The 21,376-nt window shown below is 40.2% G+C and overlaps 1 protein-coding gene across 2 annotated transcripts in view; it reads left to right on the forward strand.

The window, feature by feature from the left end:
- The window catches only part of rbks (ribokinase), a 45,047-nt gene that overhangs the window by 1,405 nt on the left and 22,266 nt on the right, over positions 1–21,376 (forward strand). For both annotated transcript variants that reach the window (XM_073465500.1, XM_073465499.1), the window contains exons 2-6: positions 2,428–2,489; positions 11,560–11,692; positions 12,712–12,775; positions 13,262–13,324; positions 14,738–14,902. In XM_073465500.1, the coding sequence (XP_073321601.1) occupies positions 2,431–2,489; positions 11,560–11,692; positions 12,712–12,775; positions 13,262–13,324; positions 14,738–14,902 (484 nt within the window). In that variant the 5' untranslated portion in view covers positions 2,428–2,430. The remainder of the gene's footprint in view (positions 1–2,427; positions 2,490–11,559; positions 11,693–12,711; positions 12,776–13,261; positions 13,325–14,737; positions 14,903–21,376) is intronic.

Consider the following 21,376-nt stretch of genomic DNA (forward strand, 5'->3'; position numbering starts at 1 on the left):
ACACCTCACAGAGTGAAAAACATTCAAGCTGTTATGTGGAATGACACCTGAAATGTGTTTGTCTTGCACAAATGGAAAAAATCTATTTTGGAAAATGAAAATGAAAAAACGTGTGCAAGTGCACAGAAATCATATCAGGACGTGCAGCAAGGCCAGTGGCGTTTCCACACAAAAGCAATAGGGCTGATTCACAACTGGGAAATTCCACCTTCATGGGGATGATTCAGAATAACTAAGAACTAAGGATGAAGTATCCATTAGTAAACAACTGCATTTCATTGTACAATCTTGTATTGTATTATGACAAATAAATTATCACGAACCTTGAAGCTGCAAAGATAAAATATGTTTAGTTGATTATAAGGGTGGGATGATACGATTATTGATACCCTGGCGGCAAATGAAAATATTTTTATGTAGGTGCTCTAAACAGATTCCTCTGACAATTTGACTTAGTATTGAGTCACAACTTCAGAACTCCATGTGGTATAAACTTAAATTACACAGATTGAAAAGAATTTAGTGAGACATATTGTTCCCTTGTTGTTATCCTAACAGTATAGTTTATGACTATTTTACATTGGAATGACGCCACACATGACACAGACAAGTTGCAGTCAGTGTGTGTGGTAAAGAGGCAATAAGCTAAGACTCTATGCACTTTTTTTAAACATTGTTTCTTCTTAGTTCATGTCAGATTCTGTGAAACTGACACAATGCAGTGTATAAATATAGACCTTACATTACCTTTTTTAGAGGTATCTTGTATCTTCAGTTAGACAGATATTATGATATATGGTTAGATGATTGTCTTGCAATGTATGGATTATCACAGAATAGCTGTATTGTCATACTATCGCTACTGTGGGCATCATGAATTGTATCTTATTGTGAGTTACTTAATTCACACCCCTAGTTGGTTATTATCCAACCATTGCTGATGCAATTTATTAAATGACATAAGGAGATAATAATAATAATAATAATAATAATGCTTTATTTTTGGATAGGGACAGTGCACATTAATGAACATCGATATTAAACATCTCTGTAAACATGCTGGATTATAGCAAAGCTGCTAATTTGCATCCGTAGTCCCTAAGATTGCCTTATTAGTTCAACATTCAGCTTCAGTTTTCTTTTGAGTATTCTTAAATAGTTAGGACAGTATGAAACTGCATATAAGTAGAGCCCTTTTCAATCTGAGAGTGTGTTTGTTTGGGGGACTGGGAGTGGAATGAGAATAAGATAAGTGTTTTGATGATTATAGTCATTATCTAAACATTTGAAATGCATTTTTTAAACATAAATGTTTGTATCATTGTAATAACAATCATTATCTAGTTAAGTCTTGAGTGCCCAACCAGACATAGGCAAAATATGTAATCTTACAAGTTTTAGGTAAGGTTTTATTTTGGATTTTGCTTATGCCTCAGTCTAAATTGTTAAATCAACTGTGTGCAACTTTGAGTTGCATTTGGACTAAATTGTTTGAATTCATGACTGTTGTCTTTTGTGAGTATGCTTTGTCCAGGTCCTAAAAACGTGTGTCAACTACCCAATGTACTCATTATGCATATATACTGTTTTGCCTGGGGTTGAGCGGACCCATTTATTAAGGTGTAGTATGAGTAAAACACCTTTTACATTACTTTGGGTCTACAAACACTTATTCAGGTTAGTCAGCTACTGTATGATCATTCAGCCTCAAATTTAACAAGAGAGGGAGAACTTTGAGAGGGCTCGTTGCTGTTTCAAGTGGTCTGACAATGCAGATCTCATAATATTCTCCTGCAGTGGAGACGTGGAGGGTTCTAGGCTAGCTTTTCATGCCTGCCGAGGGAAGACAATATACTGTGAGATGTGGGAGAGAGAATTGAGCCATCCTGCAGCCAGCGGCCAGGCTTTCCAAGTCTTCCACTGCCTCGGCAGAGATTTGAAGAGATTAACACACTAGCATTAGCTCTGATACAAGCAGAGGATTGAATTAATTATAGACTTTACTGGGCTGCGGTGCATTCACGTGGTGTAGCATTGAAATACCTCCACCCCTCCTACTCCACCCGCAATTAGATTGGAACCTGTCCAACTCAGCCAGCAATGAATGCTCTATTTTTACCTTCTTCCTTGTTTCAGTCAAGCTCATGCTAATGTGGGAGATAAATAATATCAAGTGATTTTTGTTTGGAGGCCTTCAGGAAACTAGTTTACATATTTTGCCTGAGATGCCCCCAAGGAGTCAGCTAGGCTTTAGATTTTGTCCTCGTTTTTGAATAGGTTTTACTGGAAAGGCTGGACGGATGTTAAGGAATTCAATAATCTCCTTAGTCATTAAAATGTAATTTAAATGAATAATCTTAGAGACATTTCTTGTCCAGAAATAAGAGCTGTTGCTGTGGAAATAACACTGTTTTGTGTCTTAATCAGATCATGACTGAAGAGGCTTTTGATGTGATGGTGGTTGGCTCCTGTATGACTGATTTGGTGAGGTGAGTAAATTTTGCCCTGACTTCACTATGTCAACTAATCAAGGTGTTTCAGTATTGTATGTGCTTCCTGAAATCACCATAAATCAAGCTTATATTTTCTGAGAAGGCTGAGAAGAAAATCTCGAGCTAAATCTCTGTTCAGGAAACTCCGCTGCTTCCTCAGGTAGGCCCAACAGGAAGAAGCACATTGGGCAAATGTTCGTGACCTTATTAGGACATGTATTTTAAAAGTGTAAAGCCTTGTTTCTCAATGTTTGGGTCAGAGCCCTTGTGGCTTTGCTAAGGACGTAAATGGGGTATATAAGATGGATTTTCTTGGATGTATATTTTTTTTTCAAAAAATAATAAAATACTTTGATATTTAAAAAACACATTAATTGTTTTTAAATGTGTGTTAATGTGTGTATATAATATTCCATTCAAAAAGTTTCAAAACTGACTTTATAGCATTAGGGCCTATTACAAAATATTTGTAGGACTATTCATTTACCTTTTAACCCAGTGGTTCCCAGCTGGGGGACCAGGACCCCTCAGTGTAACCCAAGATGAAGGAAATTAAATATACACTTTCATATACTTTTATACTTTTCTTAGTATTTCCCAAACCGAAAACATTGAGAGCAAAAGGGTAAGGATTGGAATGATGTGTTCATCTGTTCCAGCATAAGCTGCAGTCATCGGCATATCCAGCTAACTAGCTTTCCTTCCATGTCTTTTCAAACACTTGTAGCAACTTTGATACTAAAAAGCAACCAGCAAGAAATTTCACAACTTATTTAGACCATCAGAGAAAGGCAGGAAATATATTCAAATATATTGTAATTCACATGCAATTCTTAGTAATAGCAGTCCACAGCTCTTCTGCCCTCCCCTCCCAACAGACACAACCACAAAGCTTTATGTTGATTAATGCATGATGCGGTCATCAATGTGGAAAAGAGAAAAGTTGGAAAAGTTTTGGATCTAGTGCCAGCTACTTTGATAGGAAAAGAGTTTGCAACACTGTCTACATGGTAAGGATCCTGACCAATCTTGCCTTGGATATTAGCCTCTTTTAGCACAATATGTAGCCATTAAGTGCATATTTAAGATACCTTTTTACAAGATTCTTGTTTTAAAATGAGTCAGCAGGAAACATTAAAAAGTCAGCCTGAGATAGCAGTTTAAACCTAGAACTAATGTTATCTTAATTAGTTAGTTAGCTATAGATAATAAAATCTGCCAGCAACAGCTGTTATTTCAAATGGAAAAATTTGTTGTCAGTTGTAGCCAGAAATAAGAATGCTTTTGTGTGCCTGAAATCAAGGACCCTTTAATTACTAAAAATTTGAGTTGTAGATCTGCCACTGTTGTCAGTAGCTGCACTTACATGGCCTGTAACAACTTCAATCATAAGAGACTAATTCGATCCAGCCCAATATGAATGAATTTTCAGTCAGATTTAGAGGGGTGGTGTAAACCTTTGATGATCTGTTCAATAGTAAAACATTAGTGCATAAAAACCATGTAAACACCTCTGGTTGGAATAAACGCATGTTTGCCTTATTTAGGGGTAACGTTATATTAGGTGATGATGCTTCCAGGAGGGACAGAAACATGTCGGTAGCAAAACAGAACTGGTGTGATACAACTTTTGGATGGAGATCTTTGAAGATTTAAGGGTTGTTGAAAGGCTCGAAATAAGTTATTTGTGTTTGTAAAGATGAATAATTCCACAGAACTAGAAACGGGAACATTGTCCCCAGGTCACAATGTGTGTCCATCTTGAAAATTGTCTAAACAGGCGGTTAAATAAAGCTGAAAAAAAACATATTCTTCTTCTTCTTACATATTTCTGGCAGATTAGATGCTTCACAGCGGGCAGAACCTCTTTGTGCATGTCAAAAAAGTTATATTCTGATAAAATGCTTTAAAGCATGTAAAAGCACATCTTATCTCGAACAAGAACGGTAAGCTTAACTGGCATAGCAGCAGTTACTTAGGGGGTGTAACTTAGGAAACGGTTAATTGTCTTTGTTAAAACATGTTTCCCTTTATTATTATTAACTACCACAACCGCCTTTTTCCTACAGGGATTTTATTTTGACATGCAAGCTTGTGGAAAATGTGGCATAAGGGCTGATGGGTGTTTTCCATCATGACTTGAAATGGACTGCACAGTCCTGTCGACACAAGAATAGAGGAAGTGGTCTAAACTTAGATAATGCTGCTGCCTTTTCAATACTTGTCCTGAAAGCTCAAAATGTTGTAGAGAACGTCTGTGGTCTCAGAGTGTTTGGTCCAACAGCTTTGGCCATTTCTACAAGAATAACAGATCAGATCATTACTATCATTTGTTTAAACACATCAGCAGCTGTCCTTAAATAATTAAACTGATTTAGTACTCCAACAGTACTTTAGTACTATTGTTGATCTAGTCATTGACAGATGGTGCAGATGTGACCATCCCATGATAAATCCTACTCAGGTTTCAAAGACTCGAACTGTGCAGATGATCTTTTATAATTACTGCTTACTAAAATGTCAGTGTTGCATCATCCTCATACGTGGTTAGATTTGTTGAGCCAAGTAGGATCCATTCCCACAAATCGTTAGTCATCAACTCCAGCACAATGGGTTAGTTGAAAACAATTTGTCACCCTTATTTACCATAACCTTTGTGAGGAATGACACAATCTCAAAAGATACATAAAGTCAATACAGTATAATGTCAAGTATTCATGGGCTCTAGCCAACTAAATGTCTCCCTGTCAGCATGAAGAAGCATGTTGTTTTCAGCTCGTGCGACAGTTTTGTCATACAGCTTGTATTATGTTTTTCATGTGAAACCCTGGGAATAATAACTGTCACCTGGCTGCCAGCAAATGGAGATCTGAATAAACAAGTGCAATCTGTGCGAGTGGGAGAAAAGTTTCCTGGCGTTCTGGGGAGTGCACACTCCAATTCAAGTTGTCACATTTTAGTTGTCACTCACAAGTCCCAACTTATCAAAAACATATGCCTTCTCCTTCTGGGTTTCTTTTTTGAGGGGGTAAGTATTTATTTTTGTTGCTCATTAGCAATTCAACCAGTGACTTTCTGCTTTGAAGGGCAGGAGTTGTCAATTAAGACCCTAATAAGCTAACGGGAAATGGGCTGTTTTTAGTGTGTGTGTGTGTGTGTGTGTATGTGTGTGTGTGTGAGTGTGGGGTTGGGGCTTTTTGGATGGAGGTCAGAATGCGGATAGGGGAGGGTAGTTGGAATACATTCGCAACCCTTCAAAGTGATATGCATGGCTTTGAAGTTAGAAATCCAGTTGTCTTGAACAGCCAGTATTTGGGTGGCAGTACAATTAACTGACAGACAGCAGAGGCACGCACACAAACACTCACATACACTCTCACACTCCGCTTCTGCCCTGCTGTACAAACACACAGGTGTGACACAGATCTCTGTGGTTTTGTCTTATAAATGTATCAGTCAGGCTGCTTTTTTAGTAAAAGGTTATGTTTAATTGTCTGCTATATGCAGTGTACAAAGAGAAGGAGCGGAGCCTCTCAGGCTTTGAACCCATTGTCAAAGCCATACAGTGCCCCCTACTGCCACATCTTACTGAGAAGAGACACTTCACATCTGCTCAGTGAAACCTGAGTTTCCCAAATTAAAGAGCTAAAACAAAATGTACCACAGGATTGTTTTTGTCAGAGCACAGTAAACACACCTCTATTGAATGTTTTTTATGGGAGTGAATCTCCAACCCAGACGGACAAATCTGGGCTGCAGCTGTAAGTGTAGTAAGGAATGATCTATTAATATATTAATCCACTGAATTAATAGATTAGTTAGTTGACAGAAAATGAATCTGGCACAATTAATCAAAGTTTAATACATTCTCAAACAATAATTGCAATTACAGAAGTGCATTTCTAATGATTTTTTTGCATTTCTGATGATTTTTCTTAGATTGTTTCATTTGCATATCCATAGAGAAACAATCAAATATTTAACTAGAACTCAGTAGAGCACATACCTCCAACAACACCTAACAATTGCTTTTATTCAGACATGCCTAATCCAATATCAAACTCAATAGACTTGTATCACTCTAAATCTTAAACCACCCTGCTTAACTGCTTAACCATAATTTAAGCTCACCAGATCTGGGATTTGCATCAAATTGTACTCACTCATAGATACAGCTGCCTAAATATGCAAATTTCTTTCATCAAGATCCATGCATCATTCTCTGAGAACAAAAACGTTGAAAGATGCAATGGTAAAGAAAGTGAGAAAAAATTCCTGGATTTATCTGGATCTGCACCAAAAGTTAATGGGGTCTATTCTGGGTGGAGACCCAGCCTCCATCCAAGTTTAGTGGAAATCTGTAGTTTTTGTGTTGCCAGGTTGCCAACAAACGGACACTGGTGAAAAACCAAACCTCCTTGGCGGAGGTTATTACAAAAGCAAAGACAAGGAAATGTTTTGGAGTGAATCAGTATTTTCCCATTAATTATGTTGTGGTCTTTTTCTTATGACCCCCTGTTAGGGATCCAACCCCCCAGTTTGGGAACCACAGTTAAAGAGCACATTCCCCCTACCTCCTCTAAGGTCATTCTAATTCAGGGACAGTGCTTCGTACAAGTGAAATACTAATTCACCAAAGCATGAAATTGTTATTTGTAAAATATTCCCCATTGTTGTAGTTTTCTGTATCCTAAGCTGTGTCAGAGATCTGTGACAACCTTTTATGTAAATGTAAAAAACATGAAACAAAGCTGAGATATCCATTGCCAACCAATTCACACAGTGAATAGGTTGATAAGTGGCTTATTATATCCACTGATATAGGCCATTTCTGGCCACCAAGTGAATAATAGCAACATGCACACGTGGCTTCACCAAATGGTCTGACCACACAAAAATACATGCCCACGTTCTACTGCACCTCTTGTTAACAAAGCAGCTCACCGTGTCCATGTAAAGTATGCTGCCATCTCTTAAACTTGTCCTGATTTACTGGAGCTTTGGCTAAAGGACCTTTGTGGACAAGGAAGACTATACAAGATGAGAACAAAACATCTCAGTGGGCAAAGAGGCTTGAAAAGCTTCTTGTCCGAGGCACAATATGAGCTGAAGATTACCACTCTGAAATTAAAATGGCATCTAGTATGGCATCTAGTATGATCATTTAATATCCATACTTACCATTCATTAACTTTCGGAAATTGTGATAAATACAAACAAAAGCTTATGCTCCTTCTGTGTGTTGTATTTTGCATGTAAGCTCTCTTTGGATGTTGTGTTTAGAACTGTAAAGACAGGCTCTAGTTCCAACTGTGAAGAACAGCATTTCAATTTGTTTTTGTCCAAGTCTACTTCCCCCTGTTCCTCGCCAACAGCTGAGGAATGACTTTAATAGAGACGGAGGAGAGGGAAATGAGAGCCAGCCTCAAAGCAAACACTTCACGTCACTGAACACCTGCTTTGGCCTTTTGGTTCCATGGGAGAAAACGCACTGAGGTTGCACTTTAGCACATAAGTGCCCTGTTTGTTTGGTGCACTCACCACAGACAACAATAGCCAAGTGTCTCTCCGGGCATGAAGAGGCGTGGGTGGGTTTATTTAAGAATTTGGAAATCTGTTTATCTTACCTGTCAGTTCTCCGGCTTCAGGTGGCTGTCGGCCAAATGTTATGTTTACAATGCTACAAAAGCTGGGCTCGTTATTTATCACATTTTCATGCATATCTTAATAAATGCATAACACACTTAAATGTTAAGATCAAAAATGACGCAAAACAAATCATTTTAGTGGGTATTTTTGTCAAACAAGAAAGGAAAACATTGGTTAGTGACCTGTATATGAAGGACACAAAAAAATGCTTCTTACATGCTTACATTCAGTCTCTACACCCGACAAAAAGCCTTTCTATCAGATTGTTTGCTAGATCATGCACTACTCTAAAGAAAGAACTAAACAAGACAAGCAGAGGGAAATTAGCACTGATTCCAACAAACAGGATATCACAGTACATGGATTCAGACACCAGGAGGAAGATTTGGCCAAATGACTCAATACGTTTGTCATCAAGAGAAAATGGCCTAAGGTGCCACCTGAAATATTCAGTTCCAAGTAATAAGTTCAGTTACAAAATAATCATAAAGAAATTAGGAAATGCACTGGTTTCTGTCTTGCTAAGAGTTACATGACAGATGTGACACTTCTGTCCATTAGTATTAAGCTAGCACCACAATTAGCTTATCTTAGCTTATACATTAAAGGCTGTGTGGAACTTACGTGTTGTGCTAGAAGCCGATCACGGACTCCATTTCTAAACTAATGTTAGCTACAGTTCTTCTCTGTTAGCAGAGCGGAGAGAGGCACTGACTCCGACCCGACCCGGACCAAAGTCCTTCACAAATAAATCTACAGTCCAGCAGCATAAAACAACTGAAACAAATTGTCCACAGGCTTGTATAGGCAAGGCGAAATAAAAAAGTGATTAATACATGTGATTTGCTACACATATTGTTACATATAGCCCCTTCAAACAATCACAATATATGTGGTAAATGCTTAGTTTTACAGGTTTTGGCTAGCATTTTTTTTTTTTTTGGAGAGAGCAAGGAGCTGTTTTCATTCTTTAGGCTGAGCTAAGGGCTACTGTCGGTAACTATCAGCAGTAGCTGGTGAGCTACAAAATGGAGATCGATAACACTGTGACAGTGGTTTAATCTTTCTCTCTGTATCCTTCATACCATGTCCTGGCTCCACTGTCATATTTAGTGTACAGACATTGGAGTGGTTTGTATATTCCTATCTCATTCTGGATTGGAAAGTGAATAAGCATTTTTTCTTTTTTACAAAAGCGTAGCCTACCATTCCTTCCTAAGCAACACTTGCATATATAAGCTCTGACTTGCTACTCAAAAATGATTCCCCAAAAGTGTGTAAAAGGGGTCCCCCAAATCTAAGACAGAAGATACAGAAGAGGTGAATGCACTGATGACCAACATAGCCCAGTGATGGTGCATTTCAGGGAGGCTAAACACCAACTAATCCAATGGTTCAGAGCCTAAAGGTAAACAAATAGTTTGAAGTGTTTGTAAATTCCTTTATTTGATTTCTTTTGACAATAAGATCGATGTCACTCTCATTTCTGAACATGAACTTAGGAACCACTGCCAGCAGCGAGTTAGCTTAGCCCGGCACAAAGACTGACATGGGGAAACAGCTAGCATTGCTGTGTTCAGGGGTATCAAAATCCACCTATCAGCATCTCTAAAGCTCACTGACTAACAGGGAAAAAGCATTAAAGCATTAAAGCAACATTGTGTAAGTTTTTACCTTAAAATAACAGCTTCAAAATCATTTTGATGGTACAGCACCAAATTGCACAAAATGCTCATTTCTACATATTGTTGCTTTAAACAAACAATCAGTTAGCTTTAAGGTATTGTTGTATTTTGACACTTTAAGACAAAGCTCTGTTTTCAATCCTTGTGCTAAGCTAAGCTAAGCTAACCAGCTGCTGGCGCTAGTCAAATTTACTGTACAGATATGATAGTAGTATCAATCTCCATCTGTACACCCAGGACATAGTTTATCACAGCTGACATTTTGGGAGGGATGTATTTTTGTAATATCTTTGCTGTATTTTAATCATTTACTGTAACATTTTAAACATAGCCTGTTAATGTCAAATACATGCGTAGATTGAAGTCAGTGTGCAAGCGCTACTTTTTTCACTAAGAGTCACACAGCAGTGACACAGGTGGGAAAAATTTACTCAGACAGCTGCACCAAGGAGAATAGGTAATTTGTCTGTGGAGGAGGTGTGTGTGCGTGTGTATTTACAGTACATGTGTTCGTCCTTTGTTCCGTTTGCTTCTCACCACATTTCAGCCTCACTGACCCTACATCCTGTTATAGCTTTGGGGCATTTTGGTCTTTTCACACGCCGGTGCAAAAACAGCAGCATTTACAACAGCCTCCAGTGTTTGCCACCAGCGTCTCACTTACTGGAAATCCTGGGATTGAGTGAACTTACTGTAATAGCACACCTGCCACAAACACACTCAAACACACACACACACACACACACACACACACACACACACACACACACAAAAGAGCATCAACAGCGTGTGTGGAAAACAAGTTTATGACAACATTTCACCATCCGCAAACCCTTTGGCACCGGGCAGCCGTGGCCCGGAGCCAGACCACAGTGTCCTGACGTATATTATGAAGCTGTCTGTTGTCTCTCCCCCGTGTTACTCACCACCCACTGTGGCTCTGTGATTGGAGGACTTACAAACAGACAACTCCTCCTAAGGGCGCCCACCTGTGGCATATCAACCCTGAGGGGAGGGGCAGGTCTTTTACCCAACCCTGATGAGTCAGGCATTACTGGTGCACCCAGTGTCATGTTGAGACATCTATGGGTTTTGCTGGTTGCATCATTTGCAGATTTGGAGAAACTTGCGTAAGCATATCCGACTGAATGTCTAGGTAAAATATCTATGATGATGAAGTGATTGTTAACAGCATGATCTGTCTGTGTTTTGTTTTTTATTACTGCTGTTGAGTGTAAGGATGGAAAGCAGGGGCTAAGAAAAAAGTTTCCAATGTCTTTCATTCTTGCAAGTTTGTATTTTGTTGATCTTTGTGTGAAAGACCTTCACAAGACCAAAAGATATAATCCTCAGCAGACTCAAAACCTCTTGTTTGTGTGTTTTTGCATATTTTTTTCCAGTGATAAATAAATAGCTTAACCGGGGAGAGAGCTGGCCCTGAAGGGTTATCTTCACATTTTGACATCTCCCTTTACTCCATGATTTCAATGTAGAACACACGATTGCCAAATAACACATTTTTTGAAAGTTTGATGGAAAATTTTCAAACTTTAATCTACATTGGGGAGAGATGGTTGAGATAAAAAACATGGATAAAAAGCATTTGCTAAAAGCAAAGCATTCCTGTAAGGAGAGGAATCTTAACTTTTCATATCTCAAATCCCATGAGGTTCTTTTGAATGTAAATGGTCTACTTCTTGAAATGGTGTTCATTACCTGTTACCTTTTTTCAGCCAGGCACCAAGGCTACCCAAAGCCGGGGAAACCATCCATGGGCACAAGTTCTTCACTGGCTTTGGGGGGAAAGGGGCCAACCAGTGCATACAGGCTGCACGACTGGGGGCCAAAACCGCCATGGTCTGCAAGGTGAGGAAGCGGAATCATACACTGTACTGTAGAGTTTGTATTACAGTGTGTGTTTACTTTGGATGCTAGCATGATTTGTGAATGTCAGTGAAAAGTTCTTTAGCTTGTCCAACCTTTGGCTCAACGCGTTACTCAGTATAAATAATCAGACATTAGCTACCATAGTCCACCGATTAGTTAACAACTCTCAAAAACCTTAAAGCTTCGTTCACACTTCAGTCATTTCACCACATCAACTCTCCATGCCTCATTTTGTCTTGATCAATACCATGCCGCATGCATACGCCCACCCACGCTTGCACGCCTTCAAACAAGCCTATTCCCATACCATACAACCCTGAGTCTCCAATCAGTAAGCTCAGCGTGGCCTTTCAACCCTAGCACTAAAGCACCGAAGCCCCACCTCTGTCAGAACAAAGAGGCCCGATCGATAACAACCCAGTGCGGGAGGAGCTCTCCGGGCATGGGGAGAACCCAAAAATAGACACCCGGGCTTGTCAAAAACATCCAAGACGGAAGGCCGCTCTTCAAAGAGAATGGGGCCAAGCAGCCAATACCAGCCCAACCCACTATCACAGCCAGTTACAAGTGCCCGCATTTTGGCACGTTTTTTGGAAAGCGTGGGTTCGAAGTAGGCGCCTCGGGGCAAGGTGGGGACCCCTTCCACAACCCAAAGTAGCTACAGATGTGGACATCCCTGTGCGGATCAGGGGAAGAGGGGAAGGAGGGAAAGCAAACGAAAGCGAGGTGGGCATGAAGAGGCGTGAAGGCGGGGTTATCGTGTCTTGAAGGCTTGGCGCAGCTGGTCGTGTGTTCGCGCGTGTGTGCGTTTGTTGACTTTGTGTGTTCGTTTTTGCACATTTTCGGCGGCGGCACCATGCCAGTATGCTGGCAGGGCACACGAAAATCCAACCCAACTGAGGTTTGAGTATACCACTTTTCAAAAGTTGCCGCTAACCAAGTCTGACCCCGCTTGACACTCTCTTTGTTGTTATCGTTTTGCCTTCAATCTTTTCTAGGTTGGTAAAGACTTCTTTGGAGACAATTACATCCAGAATTTCAAGGACAATGCTGTACACATAGGTAAGATGAAGGGTATTTTGCATTATTTGCCAAATTGGTTTCCATTTCCATGTTGCATGTCAAGGAGTTCATATTCAGAGCAATGTTTTTTTTTAGTCTGTATTTTATCGATTCTTTTTAGTTACTCACAGCTTTTGGATATACTGGAAAGCGTCTCTATTGTTATGAGTAATGATTGTTAAACCATTTGAATTTCTTAAGAATGAAGTTGCTTTTCAGAAGGTGTGTTCAGTGCACATACTGTATCAGACTGCAGGTCCTTGTGCCTGTCTCCGCAGAGCCAAAAAGCTGCGACCTACATGCACTTCAAGCAATTAGTAGTGGTTATTATGGTGACACTTTCGTCAAAGGTGTTTGAAAGTTGGTTTACATTTTTTGGCTATGCTGTCGAGAAAGAAAAGCAGCAAACGTCTTTCTACAGGAACGACACATAATTGATGCTTTCAAGCTTTGTTTTAAGCCTTGTGTCCTTTCTCTCTGTCTTAGACTTTGTCGGGCAGACCTCTGACGCCGCCACGGGAGCTGCCTCCATCATTGTCAACAACGCAGGTAAATGCTTTTGCAACTAAGATCCTAAAAGCTCTTTGAGTTCTGTAGAAATGGTCTTTTGCACAGTCAACCAAGAGTGCATGCGTGTTGTCGGCGCACTTTTTCTCACTACACACACACACACACACACACACTGTACGCCCATGCATTCAGTATTGCCATTGACTCACCACCACTGCTCAAGTGACTGTAATCATCAGATAAACACACACACACACACACACACACACACACACACACACACACACACACACTAACATAATCATATGCGTAAGTGCACCAAAACATGCTGAGTACCCACAGGTTCCAATCTGCTACAATCAAAGGTCTTCCTCATGGAGAGCAGTTTCTGTCGTATAGCACATACATATATATAAAACTCCCATGACATGTGGATTTACATCCCTTTTTTTTTTTTTTTAGCATTTAACATTGTCAAGTAAGTGCATCCTCATACACCATTATGCCATGTAGCTGGCTGTTTAAATTTTAAGTTTTCGAAGAAGTTGGTCGAACTAAAAGTGGTTAATTGAGAGACTGCAATTAAGAAATAATGACCCTGAAAGCAATGTGCACATGCCATTTTGCATCAGTGTTAGGTTATTTAATTCAAATGTGTTAAGCGCTCTCCTTTGAATTGAAAAGAAATGTCCAACAAGAAGTACAAACCAAAGAGTATCTGAGATACAAAACACTGGGCTTTATGTGTTTAAAATTGCATTTTGAAGGTTATAATTTAATGACGAGTTGAGTGTTTGCCTAAAGGGTTCATTTCAATAAGCGACTGACAATTTATGTGCAGAAGATTTTAAACTAAAAATAAATGTCAAGCAACAGGCCTGTGTTATTTTTATATATATGTTCAATTGCGAATAAAAAAGAGTGGAAGTGCCGGAAATAAAAAAAGTAAAAATATTGCTAAATGGTTTACACATGGCTGAGGTGGAAAAGTTGGCGTAAAGATTAAAGTAAAATGCATTAAACTGCAATGGAAACAGACTTGGCAAATAAATCATGACTCTCTTCATGACAGTCTCGCCATGCCCGTCGGCAGTGGTTTAATGACAGCTAATTGGAGAATTAGAGCCTTAAAATGTTTTCTTGATCTGCCCAACTTCTAATATTTACATAACATTAGTGGATGGAACATGCACATTAATTTGCAAAATATGGTTACTTGCGCAAACCTTTTGTTTAAAACTTGACTATTGAAGTCCAGTTTGACTGCACATATTTTCCATTTTAATAACAAGTAAAAAGTTATGTATATTAGCCTTCTAACATGTTGTAAAAGTAAAAATGTACAGTAAATTAGCCACATTTATGGTAGAGAGTACTTATGGATGCTCAGAGTCCACATGCAGTGTCTGTTGTATCATTATACAGTACATCTCTTTTGGTGTCCACTGGCAGGTGAGAATGCCATTGTGATCGTGGCCGGTGCCAACATGCTGCTGGGAAGTGCAGAGCTGCAGAAAGCTCTTCCAGCTATCAGTCATGCTAAAGTGCTGCTGTGCCAGCTGGAGATCAACCCTCAGACATCATTACAGGCACTACGCATGGCTCAGGAAAACGAAGGTGAGTGAGTGTCAATGCACTGTATGTGGTGGCACATGATGACATACTGTATATAGTGGAAAGTTAAACTGTGAGATCAAAAGTCATTTTATATATTTTCAAAAAAAAACAGCCTCTTCTTCATCTGTTACACAAACCTTAAACAGAATCATAAAATATTGTTTCATCGTTGTGTGTTGAAAGATCTGCCAACCAATTTGGGATAGATTGCAGACAAAAAAAAATTGCAGATTTGGATTACATTCTACGCCAGCCTTTCTTTCAAAGTTTTTCTTTTGAAACTCTCAACCCGTGTTGGCACAGTATGGGGCTATACAAAGTTTGCTCCTAAGTGAAAACGAGGGCCGTGGTCAGTGTTGATTTATGGTTTTACAGTGGATCCTAGTAGTGACGGAGGAAGAAATTGTATCCAAAAAAGTATCAAAAATGTCCATAGTAACTTCTCAAACCACTTCTACAACACACTCCACTTCTCTGCTGGCCATCTGTGTACTCAGTATATTCCAAACCCATATATTTCTGCCAGAGTATGACTATATACACTGCTTCTGTCTTAATCCTCATTGAGCAACCCTGTTTAGCCCCCTCCTCTTTAGCCAGGTGAGCTACTCTGTTCAAGCTCACTCATTGGCTTGCTTGACACTTCACATTCTATAAACACAACACACCATACATGACAGTGAAGAGGTTTTGTAAAAAATTATTGCCACATATTTGTTTGTCTAGCATAGCCAGACTTCCACAGCGCTGGAGAATGGTCTGGCTACACCCATCACCATTCTCTTGGGTAAAAAATTGCTCTGGCTTATTTCTTTTAAACCGATTACAATTGTCTTGGACGGCGCAAAGCCCAGGATCAGAGATGGTGCCCCTGGAAAATAGTTCTAGGGAACTTGTATTGAATGCGGGAAGGTAAGCCTTTTCTTTAAAATAGCAAAATCCCTGCAAAAGGAAAGGTAACAACTGCTAGCATGTTTGTGTTCGTACCACGAGCAGGTTAGGGTTAGGATAACTTGCTTCCCACTGTTGCTAGCTCAGAGGTTGTTGTTATTTCCAGTAGATAAGGGCATTTTGAAAAAGCTAACAGGGAGATAGCAGGAGGGAGGAAACTGTTTGAGTGGCATGCCTGGTAGCCACTTGCTACAGTTGTAATTCAGACAGCAAAAGGGTAGGAGGTAGGTTTGCCAGGCTAGCCAAACACCGAGCTAAGATAAAGCGGTTCTCACCAATGTTGTAGCGGAAGGCAGGTGCTCTTTCTGGTGCAAACCAATACATGCAGCAACTAACAAGCCTAACATCGGATAGCAAGAAGATTTAGATGGAAGCGATATATTTTAGCAAAATTTGTATTCATGTAATTTTTTATTGTATTGTTTTTTATTGTAATCTATTCTAGCTGCTTCATTGTCAAAAGATACATTTTAGGTGCATGCAGTACCAGGCAGCATTAAAAACACGTTATATATGAAAAGTTCAATTCATAAGCAATAAAATACACCCAGTTCAGTGCACTCAGAGACTTTGCTGCTACAACCTTAGGCCTCATTCAGATCAAACCAGGCTTTTTGTCGAAAACAGAAGGTCTCCCATTCAACTGAGTGATGGTAGTGTATATAGGCTGCTTGGGGTGCCGAGTGTAATGTGATGTTTCTCATTAAGTCACTGCTGTGTGGACGATCACTGTGTAGGAGGTGCTAAACCTACTTTAACAAAGGTATGACCTGCATGCATAAAGGAAAAGTAGGATGAGTCAGTCACAGGTGTACTAGTTTGGCGTGGCTTAATGCTACAGGGGGAACACAATGGACATTTTTTTGCGTAGCATTATGTTTCACTTGTACTCGGTCAATTTAGTCTTGTGCACCAGTTTAAGGCCCATAATGATATGCCTTGCATCCTGGTTGTTAACTGTTATTTTTTAAATTTGTCGATGTGGACAAACCGGCAAAGTAGCTTCTCCTTTGTTGTTAAATGGCGAGTGGCAAACTACTTTGAGGTGCATTCTCTCTCTTGCACTCAGCGGCATAACACTACAGCTTCTTACCGCAACGCTCGATTTGGTTTAAATGAGGCCTTACTTGGTGTTTGTATGGCGAGCAGCTTATGATGACTAATGTCAATACCTACAGATATTGCTGTATGACTGAGTTTGTAACTGATACACTATGTTTGATCACGTCACAGCTAAACGTTTGTGATAAAACCATATTTTTTCTCAGAAATATCTAACCAGGAGACAGGTTTCTTATTTCCTGTCTGTGGTCCCATTCCACTCGCTCTCAGTCGGTCGCCTGAAGGTGTCAGTACGCTTCAACCAAAGGGCTTGTTGGATTGTCAAACACCTTCTGAAACCATGTTCCCTGCATCCTACAATTTCTGTACCGTTCTGTACTTACAACGCTGCATGGTCATGGTCGCACAACTAGTTTGTTTAGAATATACCCTTGCCTTAAATGTGGGCTTCTGAAACTTGCATATACCTCAAGATCATTAATTTTGTCTGCCTGATAGTTTAGGATTGAAAAATGCAGCAAAGGACAAGAAGATGTGACTCGTGAATTTTCTTGTAGTCCCCATTTACAGTACACTTTCCTACACGTTCAGAGAGAGGCCTGCCACTGACTCATATCACTTTATAAAATGAAGTGTGAGAAGTGGACAAATGTAATATTTTCACGAGCGGTTGCTGCGTTCCTGCTTCTCACTTTCTAAATCAAGCATCATGTCTTTATACACTTACTAAAAGCCAATAGAATCCTTGCAGTCCTGCACAAATAAACCCTATTTTAGATCACTGACCTCCCTCTGTCCCTTTCTCCCTCCACCTTTTCGGTGATAACCAGGTTACTGCGCTCACCATCTTTAACAGCATCCTATTATTAGCAGGCCTCCGCGTCATCCGAGACGTCTGGGGAGCCTCTCGCCCCTGTCATCAGGGCCTGTCGTCGGTAATCGCTTGCTGCAGGCTGCCAGAACGAAAGAGTCGCAGCCATTACTGCGCTGCAGATGGGATACCCAGATGGCCTCGCCGAGCGCCACCGTCTCTACCCAAGCCCCCCCCACACACACACACACACTGCACCGAACGTACATGGGATTAGGCTGGGCATGCGGAGCCAGGAGAGAGGCAAGGCGAGCAAAGACGCTTGGCAAAGATGCCTCCTTGACGCTGCCGCACCAGAGCATTGCGTAAATAGTGTTCTCTGGAGAGAATGGGTGTTAATGGGTTTGGTGGTGAGGATTTAATGACGCGGGGGTGAAGCGCCGCTCAAATTACGCAAATGTCACCATCAAGCCACACGTACTGTGGATGCCAACTCTCAGAAACACTTGTCAAGATAACCTATCAAGAAGACTTTATTCTCCTTGTGTGTAATTATTTGAGAGGAAAACATATGCATGTATGTAATACATTGCCATCTACCATTTAATATTGAGAAGTTAATGGAATTAAATTAATTCTAAGAACTGAGGAAGTGGTAGGAGTTGTGTGGTTTCACTCTTTCTTTCTTCTTCCGTCTTCCTCCCCCTCTTCCTTGTCTGAGCAAGACGCCGCTTTTATATTTCTCATCAGATGCAATTAGAGCCTCTTAAAGCCCTTTCACATACTCACTGATGACTCATTTCTTTTGTGTGTGTGTGTGTGTGTGTGTGTGTGTGTGTGTGTGCGTGTGTGTGTGTGTATGTATGCATGTAAGAGTGTGTGAGGGATCTCTGTTTTCCCTCTGCCCTTGTTTTCCATCCACCTTTCCTCCTGAATTGACCACAGCAACAAACTACTGTATTTTTGTTCTTTCTGAACTATCTTGGCTGCACATCTGCGACCAGACATTGAACCTCCGCGATGCAAAAAAACCCCAGAGTCATGACACACATGCACACACACTCTCCTGCCAGACATGACTCAGTATGCACACATCCCAGTATTACCACATCTGTCCCAACAGCTGTGTGTGTGCGTGTGTGTGTGTGTGCGTGCGTGTGTGTGTGTGTGTGTGTGTGCGTGTGTGTGTGCGTGTGTGTGTGTGTGTGTGGTTTCACTAGCACCTGGAGAGCAAAACAAAGCAACCTGAGATTGACGTACCAGTTAATGTTACGTCCACAGTAGCAGCTCCTTGCATCAGAGAGGCAGACGGCTTCGTGCATCAGTGCAGTAGGGACTTCACCCAAGCTGCTCTTGTGTACATATTGATAAGTTTCCACCCTCAACAGTCTTATTGCATGTATACTTCATAAGCACTGGGCCTTTGCATTTGACATCAGCACTGAAGTGACACGCTTGACGCAAACACTGTGGTCACACCACAGATGGCAAATAAGAGAGCAGATAGTGAAAGACAACACTATACTTCCTACAGGCTAAAAATATGAATATGAGTATTGACAATAGTACAGCATGCGTAAGCCTTTGAATTGATTCAGTGATACTTTCTCTATTTATCCTGTTTACATGGCACACAGCATGTGGTTAGTGCCGCACTAACTGACTGATGGGTGTCTATTAATGTCACTGAAGTGCTCCACATATTTTATGAAAATCACTCCAATTAGCAGCATAATCAAGCTTACATAATCAGCACCATGTTAACATGCATCCCATTGTTGTGCTTAATTTGCATGACATGTTTGATTTGCATGTGATCTTCTGAACAACATTGGAAACATGTAATGAAGAAGAGAAGAACAACTGTTGAATCCTCATCTGAGTGGTAGTAAAGAGGAGTGGGAAGATACATTTTTATTATATTGTAAATTAACTGTTTTTTATATGTATGTAGTATTCATCGAGATTCAAGATTGGTCACAGAAAAGTAACATTGTTCAAGCTTTCTTAGGCAGACCAAGGAGACCATGTAGATTTAAAGGGGTTTAAACTAAACTGAAACTGGTTGAAACACAAGTTTCTAATAAATTTCAATGATGTCCCCTCACCTCTCCTCTCCCTTGTACCCTCTATTCCTGTAGAACAGCAGTTCCTTCCTTACTACTTAGACAGATAGCTGTCATTAAACTCTGCAAAAAAATTATTCAATTGTCCACCTCTGTTTAAACTTTCTCTCCTTCAGGTCAACCTTCTAAGATAAATGATGATAATAGATGCACTGCACACACAGCACATTTTCAGCCATGTTTTTGTTCTCAAACTTCAATGATTACTCTCAAATCAAACACCGGGGAAAAATCCAAATGGCGTAAAAAAGTGAATTATGGGTCATAGTTTGCTTTTTTAGTCCGGCATATTAATTGTTGAGATTTCTAGGTTGTTTTTGACCTCATGGGGTCTTTATCAGGGTGTAGATAATGTGTGACTATATGTACGCAATCAAAAGGACAAATGGATGAACCAAGACAACAAGCTATGTAGTAACATTCATATTCAAATATGAATATAATCAAGGTAATTAAATACTATTCATACAAATTATAGCACGCAATATACTACAGTCTGATCATGTTGATAAATAGAGGTTTACATCAGCAATAAATTATGACTACATCTCTATCTAAAAGTAAAGCATTTTAAAGGGGTGGGTGATGTGGCCAAAAAATGTCAATGTCAAGACCTATTAAATCTTAATTATGATCCACGCAGCCCAGACAACAGAATAAAATAATGCCATTTTACAATTGCAAACCAAGGACACATTCAAATTTGTTTTATTCGTACTAAATTGAGATTAATGTAATGTAACATTCACTAGGGTTGGGTGATGTCTGCCGAATTGGCATATAATGATGTCTACAATGAAACATCATGATGGACGATTACATTGTTGTTTATAAATTTGAGCCAGCATGTCCTCTCAGTGTTGTCCTAATGCAGCAGTTGTGTATTAGCTCACAACTGTAGCCGCCGCTGTTTCCCACTGTTGCTCTGACATAAATCTGTCTCACCCTGCAGGGGAAACTACACTGCTCAAAAACATTAAGGGAACACTTAATCGTCACAGTATAACACCAAGTCAGTTAAACTTCAGGGATATCAATCTGTCAATTTAGGAAGCACAAGTTATTGTAAATCAATTTCACCTGCTTTGGTGCAAATGAAAGTGACAACAGGTGCAATGGAGAGGCAAAAGTAAGACAACCTCCAAAAAGGGAATGGTTTTGCATGTGGTGGCCACAGACAATTGCTCTCTCCTCATCCTTCCTGACTGATTCTTGTCTAGTTTTGTGTTCTGCTAGTGTCCTTGTCACTACTGGTAGCATGAGGCAGTACCTGCAGCCCAATCAGGTTGCACAGGTAGTCCAGCTCCTCCAGGATGGCACATCCATATGTGACAAAAACTGTCAGAAACAGAGTTCATGAGGGTGGGATGAGGGCCTGACATCCTCTAGTGGGACCTGTGCTCACACCCCAGCACCATGCAGCTCGATTGGCATTTGCGAGAGAACGCCAGAATTGGCAGGTCTGCCATTGGCACCCAGTTCTCCTCACGAATGAGAGAAGGTTCACACTGAGCACAAGTGACA

This window comes from Pagrus major, chromosome 5, assembly GCF_040436345.1.
Source record: "Pagrus major chromosome 5, Pma_NU_1.0".
NCBI classification, from domain to species: domain Eukaryota; kingdom Metazoa; phylum Chordata; class Actinopteri; order Spariformes; family Sparidae; genus Pagrus; species Pagrus major.